This window comes from Larus michahellis, chromosome 3 (assembly GCF_964199755.1).
Source record: "Larus michahellis chromosome 3, bLarMic1.1, whole genome shotgun sequence".
NCBI lineage: Eukaryota > Metazoa > Chordata > Aves > Charadriiformes > Laridae > Larus > Larus michahellis.
Window position 1 is genome coordinate 57,447,043 of NC_133898.1, and position 13,094 is coordinate 57,460,136.

The following is a 13,094-nucleotide window of genomic DNA, read 5'->3' on the forward strand; positions in this document are numbered from 1 at the left end:
AAACAGAAAGATTACTTACATGGTAACTGTCAGACATGATTTATTGAGACTTACTAAATACAAACATGACTTGCCACATCAGTAGACCATCTGATACAATATCCACTTTAGCCTGGAATAGGTTAAATAGATTTTTTTTGTTGTTGTTTATTTTTGTGTACTTGTGTTATTTTTTATGAGAGCTACATACAAAACAGTAACTTTCCAATTGTTTGCATTCTCAAAAAGTCTGAATCTTGAGCAGGTCCCATGCTAGTCTGATCAGGAATAATTAACTAATGTCCTTTTCCCCATCTGTGAATATCTTGATATGGTAGGCACACAATATTCTTTTCCAGAAAATGCTCACCATATTGAATTCTGCATAAGCTACTGTGGGAGATAATTGGAAAAGGAAGAATTTGTGTGTGTGTGTGCATGCGTGTAGGAAATTTGCTTCATGATCCTTTGGTCCAGAGGAAAGAAAACAAGAGCAAGGATAATGTCCAACATAATAGTTAGTACATTAATGTGAGAAAGGTAGAGGGAAAGGGAGAAGAATCCTGTGCTTTTGTCCTTACCTGGAGAAACTGTTGGTTCTTTTTACCCTGGGAATGTTTTATGTAAAATGTGTAAAAATTTATGGGAGCAATGACTGCAACTTAAAAGCACCTTTTTTCACCCACCTTACTTGTTGGAAGGCACAAGTGGTGCTCCCCACCCCACCACCTTCTTTGACCAGTGAATAAGATGGAAGCGAAGAGTGAGCACTGTGGTTGGGGTGTGCTCCTCAGGAACAGGAGGTGTTGGGTTCAAGCCCTCTTCAGTTGCAGAAAAAGGTCAATCTGTCTCCCCTGTGCTCTAGTTCAAAATGGGTATACAACAGTGGGCGGGATGAGGTATGCACTCAAGAGGGCATTTGTTCTGCCTTTGGAAGACATGCTGGCATAGTCTACGTTTGGTACCGAGCTGTGGAACAATGGCCTAATGGGGCACTGAAGCTTAGTTATTGCGATTTTTTTTTTTTTTTTTTTTTTTTTTTTTTTTTTTTAAAATTTCTCATCTTTCCTTCAGCATTTTCCTCTTAATTCAGCTTCTCCACTCAGTGGGCTGGTTGTTCGGATGCCGTTCCAAAGTGCCTCATACCTTGTGTACCCTCCACAGGGAGCCTCGCTGCCTAATTCAGGATTTTAACCTCACGGCCAGATGCTTTAATGTTTGGCCTTGTGGCATCTATGATATTTCTGGATTTAGCTCTTATTAATTTAGTTGAGTGGCACCACACCCCCCACTGTAAGTCCAGTACCATCTTGCCATTAGTGGCTTTTACAACCAGGTCACGTCTTCTCTTTATCAGGAAGGGAGGGAACGAACCTGTAAAGAAAAAAAAACCTATGATGCTACTAAAAATGAACAGCAAAAAGCCCTATTATTTTTCTTTTTTCTTTTCTTTTTCTTCCTGTCTTAGTCCCCACTTAGCTTTCTTCTGCTTCTAGCCACAAGGAAAGATTAATCAGCAGGCTGCTGTGAGTCCTCTTTTGAATGCAGTGATAATCCAAAGGTTCTCAGGTTATTTGTAATGCTGGAGCTAACAGCAAGCTACAGCAGCAGTCTACTGCCAGAATGAAGGCATGAGCACCCAGGCTGCAAAAGCACAGCTGAGGAACGCATTAAAAGTGGTAAGATTAACGGTCCACTGCAATATGCATTGCTGCCCTGTACATATCCACCACATTTGTGGGATGCTACAGGTTTCAGTCCTCTGCAAGCTTTCAAAGACCCTGTGCTTTGCAACAGCTCCGTTCTCACTCTGAATGTTTGGTGTGATCAAACCCAAAGTGCTTGTAATTGGCCAGGATTTGCGGCGCAGCATAAGACGCTACATTACCTGTAGTAGTGGCTGTTGCCTGATTAGACTCAGCCAGCCACCTCTGGCTGATGAGGACGTAAAAAGAAAGATGATATTGTCACTTATTAGCAGATAGCAGCCTCCATGAACCTGTAGAGGGAAGAGAATCCACAGGAGTGTAAGGAAGCTCAGCCTTCAGTAAAAACAAACAAAAAAAGCTGATCTGGTTTATCCTGGTCACTTAAAAAAAAGATGTGTCATTACATCATAAAAGTGCAATTGTTCACTTGGTATGTTGTAGTCATGTTGTAGTCTGTTTCTGGTTTACTGTATCCCTTTAAAAGCAATATTACTGTTTGGTGGTAATTACTGGCTTGGTCTGTTTCTATGGAAGCATCTAAAAACTTCAGCCCAAGCTGTCACATTGACTTTTGTAGCCAATAGCTGAGTTTCTATAGCAAGGCCGTTCTCCCCAAACTGTGTTTTATATCCCAAGGGGTGTCTCTGTCATGAATGTCCTGGGAGTGATGAAGCCATCTTCTGACAGAGGAACAACCAGTATTTTATTTTGCAGTCAGCCTCCAGCTTTAGGCAAGGTCTCAGAAGAGACTTCTGCAATTGCTGCGATGTAGCGGTACATGAACACAAATGTACCTTGGAGGTTGTGACTCTTGGTGCCAGCTGGAACTGTCTGCCTGGCAGATTCAGTTTGTAGCAAAGCAGGGAGGACTGTATAAGCTGACTTTTCCGGTGTGAGCAGTGATTGGTACGTGCTCACTTAACAATGTAAAAAGGAAGCTTTTTCTGTAAATCAGAGGGATTTATTTACCATCGTGATCAGGTGATAAAATTGCCTTTTCACATGGCTCCTAGTAGACCTTTTCCCTCTGTTCGTTAACTGAAGCAGCATAGGTAGCTTTGGGACATTATTTTTGTATATGGCAATTTGACAGCTCACCTAATACTCCGGAATCAGGAAGCTTATCGCAGTGCCTAATAGCCCATTGTAAGTAGATTGCTGTTTCGAAGGGCAGATTTCAGTACCTTGTAACATTATTAGCATAGGTGCAGCGAGCACAAGATATTCCCAAACCTTCTGTGATAGGAAAGAGCGGAGGAACTAGGAGATCCTTTTACCTGGTACCCTCTGCTTTGTTTTCAGAGTGTCACTTGTCTTCTAGACAGTCTCTGCTAATTGTGCTCTCCAGTAAAACACTTACTGGCTTGTAAGTAACAGGCTGTTCAGGCAGAAAGCGCCATAAGAGGAGTGCCCCATGGCAGTCAAGCTGGAGTGAAAGCACTGTAATCCCTCAGACCCTAACTCTCAGATCCAAGGAATGGATAACCAATGTATATATAGCTTTGCTGGTTCAGCTCAAACGCTTTCAGGTCTAAATAAATGATGTCTCCTCTTTATACCGAGAATGCTGAGCCATCCCCTCTTGCTTTGCTGTGCTGCACTTTGGCTATTTATACTCATAATAATCATGGCATTGTGCTAATATCTAACTACCAGTCTGGGAGCAGGAGCCCTTTGTGATACTGCTTGACCCAACGCAAGGCAGTCCCTGCTCCAGAGGATAAATGCTGAAGCAGTTTGAGGGACAGAAGTCTCTGGAAAACTGGCTTTAGTTTCATAGGACACATGGCAAGAGATTTACGTACTTAACTCACAACTGCTATTTAAAACTTGGGGCTGATATTTTGCCGTTAAAAGCAGTGAGTGAGTCTGTCAAATGTCAGTATTTGTATTTGACAGCAGCTTCTTTTTTTTCCTCCTTCTGCTTCCCCAATCTTGTTTGGCTCCAAAGAACCCAGTGTTAGGTTGCCTTTCATGTTTTGGTAACTTGTGTTGAAAAGGACGGCCTTCATGCTCAACAAGTATTCTATTATAGAGCTGTTAACAGCAATTAAAAGGGAATTGTTGGTTCTGTATGCAAAAGATGGGAGGGTTTCTCTTGGCTTTTAAAGGAAGAAGTAGCTCCTCGTCTCTAATGCTAAAAGCGTTAATGGCATCTGGGCTTATGGCGTGGGGCCAGCAGTTGAGTATCAGTTATAGGCAAGAAAAGTATTTCATTTGAACCAAGTGTGAGTAGTAATGAGCCAGGCTTGATTCTGCAGGAGCTGTCGTATGTCTGCTATACGGGGTGTGCACAGTGCTGTTTGACCTGTTTCCAGGGATCAGAGTACAAACTGTGAGTGCGTCCTTGGTGACTCGACAGTGTCCAAGTGCAGAATGTGTCCCGAAGGGTTGGAGCATAATGTGCTCTGGGCAGCAATGCTGTTGATGCCTGTAGGCTGAGATGAGTGGAAAGTGAGGAGTGCATGAGCCAACAGCGTTACACCAAGTTTTACAACAGGATATAAACCATCTGCAGGATTCTGCCTGTGTTGATTCTGCCGGTTGGTGGAGCTGCCAGACAATTTGGCCTTTCAGCTTAGTGCCTAAAACTCATATTTTTTTTTTGTTACTTGCTTGTTTCTTCTCCTTTATAGTATGTAAGATAGGCCCTCAATGGTAATTTCTGCTATTCGTATAAGCTTAATTGTACAAATATTCATTTCAATGTGTAACCTATATAACTCAGGTTTACAGCACACTATACATGGGAAATTTTTATGCCCCTGCCTGCTGTGCTGCTTATAGCACTTGCTGTGTGGTACAAACCCCAAGTAATAGATGAGAAGAAGTCCTGAGGTGCGAGAGAAAAGGTGGAAATCCTCTGCTCTGAGCTAAGGTTTAGCTGAGGGATGTGGTACTATGTATGGAGGTGGTGGCTTTCTTGGAGCTAAAAAATGTTGCAAGAAAGAGATCGCATTATTGGCTCTGTCGATTTGTGTTAGCTCAGCACCCAGCTCTCTGGCAGGCAGAGCAGGTCCTCAGCAATCTCCTGCATCTTTTGGCTGGTGGGTAGTGATGGGCAGACAGATGGCATGAGCTCGGTTACCTTCTGTAGTTTGCCATGGAGCAGTGCAGGGGTCCCTCAGCCGATAACAGCTCTCTCCTGCTCTTCTCAGGGTAGGCTTAAACCCTCAGCTGATTAAGCTAGGCACAATTACTGCTTGAACTTCCTTTCTGCCCTTCCTTGTAGTAAAAAAAACTAAGTTCCCTTTACTATAGTTCTATTTAAAACAACAGCAGAATAAATCCTTAAATGTCATGGTATCTCTAGGGTATGCACTAAGGCTCCAGGAGAGCTGTGGAGAGGAGGCAGGCAGTGCAGGGAGAAACCACTGAGGCACCTCAGCACTTAACCCACTTTGCTTCCACAGGCTTGGCAAACGTGAGCTGGTGCTTTTCCCTGCACCCCGCCTTCCCCAGCGTGCTGAGGGCTGCAGGGTGAAGTGAGGACAGAAGGGCAGCGACAGCTTCTGCCAGGGAGCAAAGGAGAAGAAACAAAAATTAATCACAACTGCTGAACTAGGTATTTTTTTGGTGTCCAGGCAGCAGCATTCTTGGAACTGGACGAAATCCCCAATGTGCCGCGTGGTTGCTGTTACAGCTGCTCTTATTTATGCTCTGTGTCCATCTCCAGATGCTGTTACTATACCTTCTGGTTAAAATCTTAATGATTTCTTGCTTACTGTTATGCTATGATCCCAGACTCCAGGCTACATGTTGGATCTTCCTCTTGTCTTCCCTAGCTCACGGCCATTTAAATGTCAGAGATGTTCTGTTCTTTTCTGTTTGTGAGAGTGAAACCCTTCACTTGTCCCAGCTGTTTGCATTTCCATTCATGGTCTAACAGTGGAGTGTAAGTGACAGTGAACTCCCTAGGAACTATCCCCTTTTCTGGGTTCTTCACTGCATGGCTGTCTTCCCGCGAGAGGGCTCTGCTTTCCTTGTGCCTCAGCATCCAGAAGACCCGAGGGCAGCCCCACAGGCAGCCCAGCTTCCCCATTGCACCACTGTTCAGCCATCGCTGTGTCACACCACGTGTGACTCACCTCTAGTATCCAATTACCACTTGCACTTCTAAAAACTGTCGCTTCATTTACTGTCATATTACAAAACCCAGTCTGTAGTTGGGTTGGTTTTCAAGTGCTGGTATCATGAAAGAACAAAATACACAGTGCCTTTCACCCAGCAGATCAGCTGAGGTGGGAAGGCACCTCTAGAAATCATCCAGTCTAAACCCCCAGTTGAGAGCAGGGTCAGCTACAGCAGGTTCCTCAGAGCTGTGTCCCACCGTGTTTTGAATATCTACAAAAAATGAAGACCACAGCCTCCCAGGTCAGCCTGTGCCAGTGTTCAACCACTCGCACAGTAAAGATTTTCTTCCTTTTTTTTTCTTATGCTCAGAGGGAACCTTCTGTGTTTAAGTTTGTGCCCATTGCCTTCTGTCCGTCCCTGGGCACCACTGAGAAGAGCCTGGCTCCATCAGCTTTACTCTCTCCCTTCAGGTGTCTCTGTGGCCTTCACTGGCCTTGCTCTAGTATGTCCCTGTCTCTTTTGTACCAGGGAGCCCAAACTGGACCCAGCACTCCAGACGTGCCTCACCAGTGCTGAACAGGGCGGGAAGGATCATCTCCCTTGACCTGCTGGAAATGCTCTTCCTAATGCACCCCTGGGCGGCCTCGGCCTCCTTTCCCACCAGCTGGTGTCTACCGGGAAGCCCAGGTCCTTCTCTGCAGAGCTGCTTTCTAGCCTATCTTCTTACTTAAATAATATATTCAGCTTTTTCAAGTTGCCTGCCTTACAGTTATAACATTTGTTGAATGGTCTGTGTTCCACCTCCAAACAGGTTGCTTGAAGCAGACGAGAGAAGTAGCTATTTTAAAAAAGTGATGGTTTTCTGCGTGGTTGATGTGGTAGTGCCAGCACAAGCAAGCATCTGGTAAAGCACAGGGCAGCACTGGTTACCAGCTGACAGCCCCCTCCCATTCCTGTGCTGAAGAGCAGCAAATGCCAGGACGCAGGGTTCTGTATCAGCCCTGCTGTGGGCAGCTGATGCCTGGTGTAGCCGTACAAAGCCTCAGGATTCTCGTGGTGATCTCAGGCTCTGACTTGCCATAAAGAGTCCTTTGGCTGGCAAGGAATTGGTCAGGGTCATCTCAGAGGGGTAAAGACTGATGGGAATGAAACAATTAGAGCATCTCACAGGACTGGGCCTCTTCACCATCAGCCAGCAAGAAACTGGGAGTTGGAGGCTTAGGGGAGGTTCATGTCTCTCTTGGGTTGTTTTTGGAAAAAGCGTTCTGAGCAGAGGGAAGGTCTTTGTGACTCCCAAGCAGGTTTAGGCCTGAAAGAAGCATGGCAGCTCTTGATACGTAATGTAGCTGAGCAGAAGTTTGGGGAATAACAGATTTTGGGCAGCTGAGCCCCTTTGCAAAAAAAAAAAAAAAAAAGCTGCCAGGGGAGGGGAAAGGCTTAGGCTAACTTGTGTTTAACTTAAACAGTCACTTCAGGCACTACAAATAAATTACAAAAAAAATACCAAATGAGTTCCCTGTGCATGGTGAGTTATTAACACTAAATCAACTAAAAAGTCTTTTAAATCACCCTGGCCTCTTGTAATGGGCTCTTTCATGTGAAAAAATGCCACAACTTTTGTTGGTTGGTTTGTTTGTTTATGAAGATCTGAAGTGCCCTTGCCCTTGCTCGTGCTCTTCCAGGGATGGGGGCTGTTGCAAGCAGGCAGCATTCCCTTCCCCTGGCACCATGCAGATACATTAGTACCGCTTGTCACTCCACTCCTGGGAGCCAGTAGCCCCAAAGCACCCCCATTTCACAGCCAGCCTTGTCTAAGGTTTAAAAGGCTTGCGCACATCATGCCCATGCCTCTCGCCCCCATGTTGGTTCATGTAGTCTCTTCCCTGCTGGTGGGAGAGGACACATCTGGCCTGAGGCCAGCAACCCTGGACCTTCATGGAATGCCGTGGGCAACTTATTTGATACAGGGGGTAAATGTTTCATCAAAGGTAAAGTACAGGTAACACGGGTAGTTGCCTTTAATGCTGTGCTGCTCCAAGGTTGAGAAGGCTGTTTGTCTCTCAAAATGCTACACCTCTACCGACCTTCAATCTCTGTCTGCAAGCGGCTTTTAATTTTATTGTTATTTCTTTTGCAGCTTCTGTTGGTGTCAGATGGATGATAGCTGTTACAGAAATTAACAAGGGCTCCACCTACGGTAACAATGACAACAAGCAGAAACAAAAGTAGCATCTTCAGAGACTGCTTCAATCCAAAGGGAACAAATGCAACTTCTGAGAACTGTTAAGTGCATATCATGGTCCTTCAGGTGAGATCAGAGGAAGGGTAGGATAAGCAATTGCCACGCGTATCTGATTTTGTGCTCCTGTTATTTTTCTTGAGGAGTTTGGGCTGGATGACATGCTTGAAAGATGCACTCCTTCATATACTCTCTACAACAGGTTTGCATTTGTTTGGTTGGTTTGTTTTCCTGTAAAGTGTCTTAAATTTTGAAAAAAAAGAAAAAAAGAGAGGCTCTACCTGGAAACTAACCAGAGGTGCAGGCTTTATCTTTCTTAACTCGCTCTAAGGAATGGATAAATGTCAGAAGATTGTTACAAGATGATTAAAATTGATAGTTGTGTAGATTACACATTAATAGTTTAACAACCATAATCTGTCAATGTTTAAACACAGTAAGATGCTCTGCTTGGTTATACCAGTATTGGACTGAAGCAGCTCTGCTGAACTGGCAGGCTCACAGTAGAGTTTTTCTACATCTAGAACTTACTCCCACAGTTTGCACCACAGGGGCCCTTTAAAACTTCAGCCAGGGCCCGCTGTGTTAGATCCGAGCCCTGGAGTGCCACAGCCTGGAGTGGAATTTGGCCTTGTGGCCTGAACAGAGCTACCCTACCCACTGCCACATCTTCCCCCAGGCAACACATCAGAGGGATAGCTGAAACCTGGAATTAACTTTTGAGAGTAAACGCCATTTATAGTTTGGAAAAACTGAGGTAATAAAATTCCTCTCAGCTTTAAACACCAATCAAAATTCTAGGCCTTCCTAGCAAAGGGGGAAACAAAACAACTGGGTATGCTGTAACTAAGAAATGCAAAGCCTGCATTAACAGTTATGCCCCACACCCATACTGTTGCGATCCCAATTAATCTGCTTGTCTGTCTTTTCTGATAAATTAGTTTACATGGTGCCTCGTAAGAGTCAGCCGGAGACAATACTTAAATTATCTTTTGCTTTTCTTTTGGGGAGAAGAGGGGAGGTGGGAGGGAGACCTAGAGAGTTTTTTTTATGGCTGGCTGGACTTGCTTTGACACCCTTCTGAATTAAGTAAAACTAGAATCAAGCCCCTTGGGAGAACTGTGTTGCTTTGACATCCCTGGTACTGATTCCAGGGCAGCCTCCTGTTGTTTTTAAACTTCAAGAGTTAACGATATGCAAGGTACTAAAAAGAGCTTGTTTAAAAAAAGAAAAAGGTTTTCCTTTTTGGACAGGACTTCCAGCTACCAGCAATTATGAGTGAAAAAAAAAACCCCAAAAAAACCCACCCCAATCTTTTAAAATCTAAAGGTACTGATGCTGAGCAGTGGGGATGATGATTGGCACTTTCAATAATGGTACATTTTCATTGCACATAGGACTAAACCATGATAGTCTAGGCACAGCCAGCCTGAGTGGCTCTAGAGAAGAAAGTGAGCAGCCTTCAGGTCTAGCAGCTGATACTAAAACCCATTTCTCTTTTCCTATAATAAAACTGAGGCCGGAAAAAAGAGGGGCTAATACAACAGAGTATGAATCATTCCATGAAATATGCATTTGCTGTTCAGTACATCCAATCATCTAGAAATTAGTCTTTTTAATATGCAGCAGCTAAAGAGCAGGTGGAGTACTGCTTTTAGCGGGGGGCAGGAAGTAAAGTTTTTTGAGCATGGAGGTGGTAAAACATTACAGGAAGGAAGGAAGAGGCCTTGGGAAGTGTGAGGAACTAGTTTTGGGGTTTTTTTTCCCCACCCGTCTTGTGTACACATGCACTGCCTGTGCTCTGCAGCTTTCTGGAATAGGTTGTATGATGTAATGAACATAAACAGGGGCTTTAGTGTAGTTTTTCAACACATGAAATAGAGCCTGAGATCAGAGAATATGGCTGTGCTTATAAAGGTATTCTCTTAATAAAGCACACACCCTACACCTCTATTTGCTAAAACAATTTTAAAATTGTAAAACTGAGTATTATAACCTGTATTAGTGTCTGAAGGTCCATCTGTCCCGTAGTCATGCATCAGGCATGTTAGTGAGCCAGGCCTGAAGACACTGTATGCAAGACTTTGGAAATGGGTAGGGGTGGGAGAAAAAAGATCTCACCAATCTTGCATTTTACTGTAAACCTTTTCTGGCTGATACAGTGGGCTTTGCCTCAGGGTGGCAGAATGAACCCTATACACAGAGGTGCGTAGTTCTGAGCAGCAAATACATGTTCATGTAGTGACAGAGGTTAGCTTTTTTGCGTTTTTAAAGAGCCGCTGCTTTAACATGCTGGTAGGGAGACATTTAACATTCCTTAGAACTCTTAGTCCTTTCCTCTCCGACTGCATGCAGTGCCACTTCTCCCAGAGGAAAACACCACACGTAAATATTTCTGAAAGAGTATTTAGACTATTTCATATCCATTTTCCTGGGATCAACCCTTAGAACAGGCTGAGGGCCAAACACGCCACTCCTGGATCTGTCCTCCTAAGCCCTTCTACAAGTCCCAGCGCACAAGGACTGCACCACTGGGCCCTTCCAGCATTCACCGGCAAAGAAAGCTTATTGGTACTTGCCAAAGTTCAACTAGTCCAGTTCGCTGTATTAAAAGAATGACATCTGTCATTAAGAAGCAGTGTTTGCCCCTCCTCCCCACAAGCAACTGTATGTTCTACAACTGCCTTAACAAAAGTAGTTTTAACCGTTTGTTTATACAAAAATAAAAGTATAAAAAGCTGATGTGCAGCGAGTTTTCTTTGGTCAGCAACAACAAAAACTAGTAACACTTTACTTTTCACCTTTATCCTGACTCCTGAAAGCAATCCTCAGTTCCTGCTGTGTTCAAGGGCACCTGAAACAAGACAAGACACAAACCACTGGGACACTTCTGATACACCGCAACGTGAAGCACACAGCAGGCCGGGAGGGGAGGGGGGGAACTTTTACCTCAGGTACTTCCATAGTCAGTTGCTGAGGATGACACCGTACTTCCCCTCCTATCATAACTGAAAACAGAGAACTGAAGAGAAGGGAAAGTCTTTGTTTAAATTCAGCACTGTATTTTTTGAGACCCTAGGTGCTTTTCTAGATTTACATGTCAGCTTTCACATTCCTTCTCAACAGCTCACCCAGCTGCTGAAAGCCACCCCACACCTGTAACAAACCAAGGATTTTCAGATTAAGAGGAGCGACAGGACCTTAGAAGAAAGCCAAATATTAAAAGCAAGTTCTCTGCTTTACAAGTTACCCGTTTTCAAGTCTAAAGCTGTAACAGGATCATGTAAACTGCACTAACACTTACAAGTAACAGTTTTAAGTCATCTGTTCGTAATAGCACGCCAAACAAAATAATCTAACTGCATGGAGAGTTGCAGACTGTTTCTTCTAATTGCTGACCACTTCTAACTTCACTTCATTTTCTGAGACCGATGACAATTGGGGGTGGGGAAGTCAAAGTCTGGAATCAAGAAATCAGTTTTCAAAAGCTAACAGGAAGTTCTTGTTTTTGCCAAACAGAACACAAGAATAATCTTAACTGATTTGCCTCTTGGCCACAGAAATGCCACACAGACCATTCCCTCTTCACAGTACTTGCATTCAAGAAGAAAATTATTTCAGCCCATGCCTCTAACCCTTATGCACTACGTAGTGTCAGGAATTGCACATCAGAGGGGATGAAGGGGCGGGACCTTAACTCTATTATCACTTGTGCAACGCAAGATGATGCTTACACATCTTGAACTTGACAAAACGTTGACTATTGTAATATAAGAGAAGCTTATTCCAGTTCAGTTAGCCTAAGTCTTAAACAAGTATTGAAAAAAAAGTTTAAAACATCACATGACCCCACAGATCTATTTTCATAAGAAAAACCCTTCACCAACAACTCCTAAAATAAACCATTTATTGAGAAAAAACTTTTTTTTTAAAATTTCATTAATCAGCCTTGTGCATAACAAATCTGAAGCTTGCCAAAAACAAATAAACAAAAAAACCAGTAAAAGTTCACAGTCAGTGCACTCAACAAACAGATTAAAAAACAAGGTCCATAACGCCTGATAACACTACAGCATTTTTCTGAACCTAAAGAGTTCAAAAATACTACATATTAACATTACAGTTCTCAATCAAATGAGAAACAGGAGAAAGAACAAAAAAAAGGTATGGTCCATATACAGTAGTAATGGCACTTTCACTGAAACATGCAGCTTCTTCCAACTTGCGGACACTGTCACATGAGCAACGTGTGCCAAGTAAAACATACAGGAGCAGCAGAGAAAGTGACGCTCGTCACTTGTGCAGTCTTCGTAAGTTCAACTTTTATACTGTTTCTCAGCACAGTCTTTATGTAAATATTACATACAGTAGTGATTAAAAGCTATCTTGCCAGAATAAAAAAGGCCAGAGATTGAATAACTTCATTCTTCGTCTGTGCAAACCTGTGAGGAGGACAAAAGGCAATTAATTCAATTGTCTCCCCACTGCAGCAAGAAGATGATGACAGATCAATTTCTTTAGCATCTTCATTGAACGGAAAGGGAACAGGACATCTTTGAAGCTTTCTTCTTTCTCCCTTGTAATACAGATAATGAATTACAAGTGTCTATATGCAAATACTGGTGTTTCCACTATCTGTCACCGGGCAACTCTTATGTGCCTAAAAAGGTGTTCTGCCTCTGTGGTGGATGGGATCTGGCTACAGCTGCACTGAGGAGGGATGGGTATGATGATCCCAAACATGCTGTTATTGAACCAGAATACCAAAGCGAACAACTTTCTGCTGGAAAACGGGACAGAATTCAATAACCTACTGTCCTCCTACTTCTTCAAAGAAGACGTTACTAATACACCTAAATTTGTAGCTGTGAATATTTGCCTATTCTTAAGCAAAGAATTAAACCAAAGTTCATGCAAGAACTGCAGATTGTTATGCTGACCGCCAGATAAACATTCAACTTAAAAGAAAAGCAGCCCCTTGCACTGGAAGATGGTAGAGCTCTCAAGTATGTGCTTGTTTCTCACTTTTTTGGAGGACCCTTATCTCTACATTACAGAGGTCGGTGCGTGTGTACTCACTGAAGTTTTAGGCA

General features: G+C 43.4%; 2 protein-coding genes and 1 long non-coding RNA gene across 19 annotated transcripts in view; 1 reads left to right on the forward strand and 2 right to left on the reverse strand.

Moving 5' to 3' along the window:
- The window catches only part of AGPAT4 (1-acylglycerol-3-phosphate O-acyltransferase 4), an 87,870-nt gene extending 75,893 nt beyond the window's left edge, over positions 1 to 11,977 (forward strand). For 4 of the 5 annotated variants that reach the window (XM_074580318.1, XM_074580316.1, XM_074580317.1 and 1 more), the window contains one exon: positions 7,900 to 10,741. In XM_074580318.1, the coding sequence (XP_074436419.1) occupies positions 7,900 to 7,991 (92 nt within the window). In that variant the 3' untranslated portion in view covers positions 7,992 to 10,741. Of the gene's footprint in view, positions 1 to 7,899; positions 10,742 to 11,127 lie in introns of those variants that run through there. The other variant, XR_012586185.1, reaches the window with a different exon arrangement.
- Positions 1,032 to 11,023, reverse strand: LOC141740868 (uncharacterized). Its single transcript, XR_012586186.1, has 4 exons — positions 10,951 to 11,023; positions 10,803 to 10,855; positions 1,868 to 1,978; positions 1,032 to 1,353 (listed from the first exon to the last, which is right to left on the reverse strand). It is a non-coding gene; the product is annotated as an uncharacterized LOC141740868 (long non-coding RNA).
- Positions 11,892 to 13,094, reverse strand: part of MAP3K4 (mitogen-activated protein kinase kinase kinase 4) — a 74,341-nt gene continuing 73,138 nt past the window's right edge. For all 13 annotated transcript variants that reach the window (XR_012586182.1, XR_012586184.1, XR_012586181.1 and 10 more), the window contains one exon: positions 11,892 to 12,443. Coding sequence is in view for 10 of the 13 variants with exons in the window: in XM_074580314.1 (XP_074436415.1) it covers positions 12,423 to 12,443 (21 nt within the window). In the remaining 3 variants the exon portion in view is untranslated. The remainder of the gene's footprint in view (positions 12,444 to 13,094) is intronic.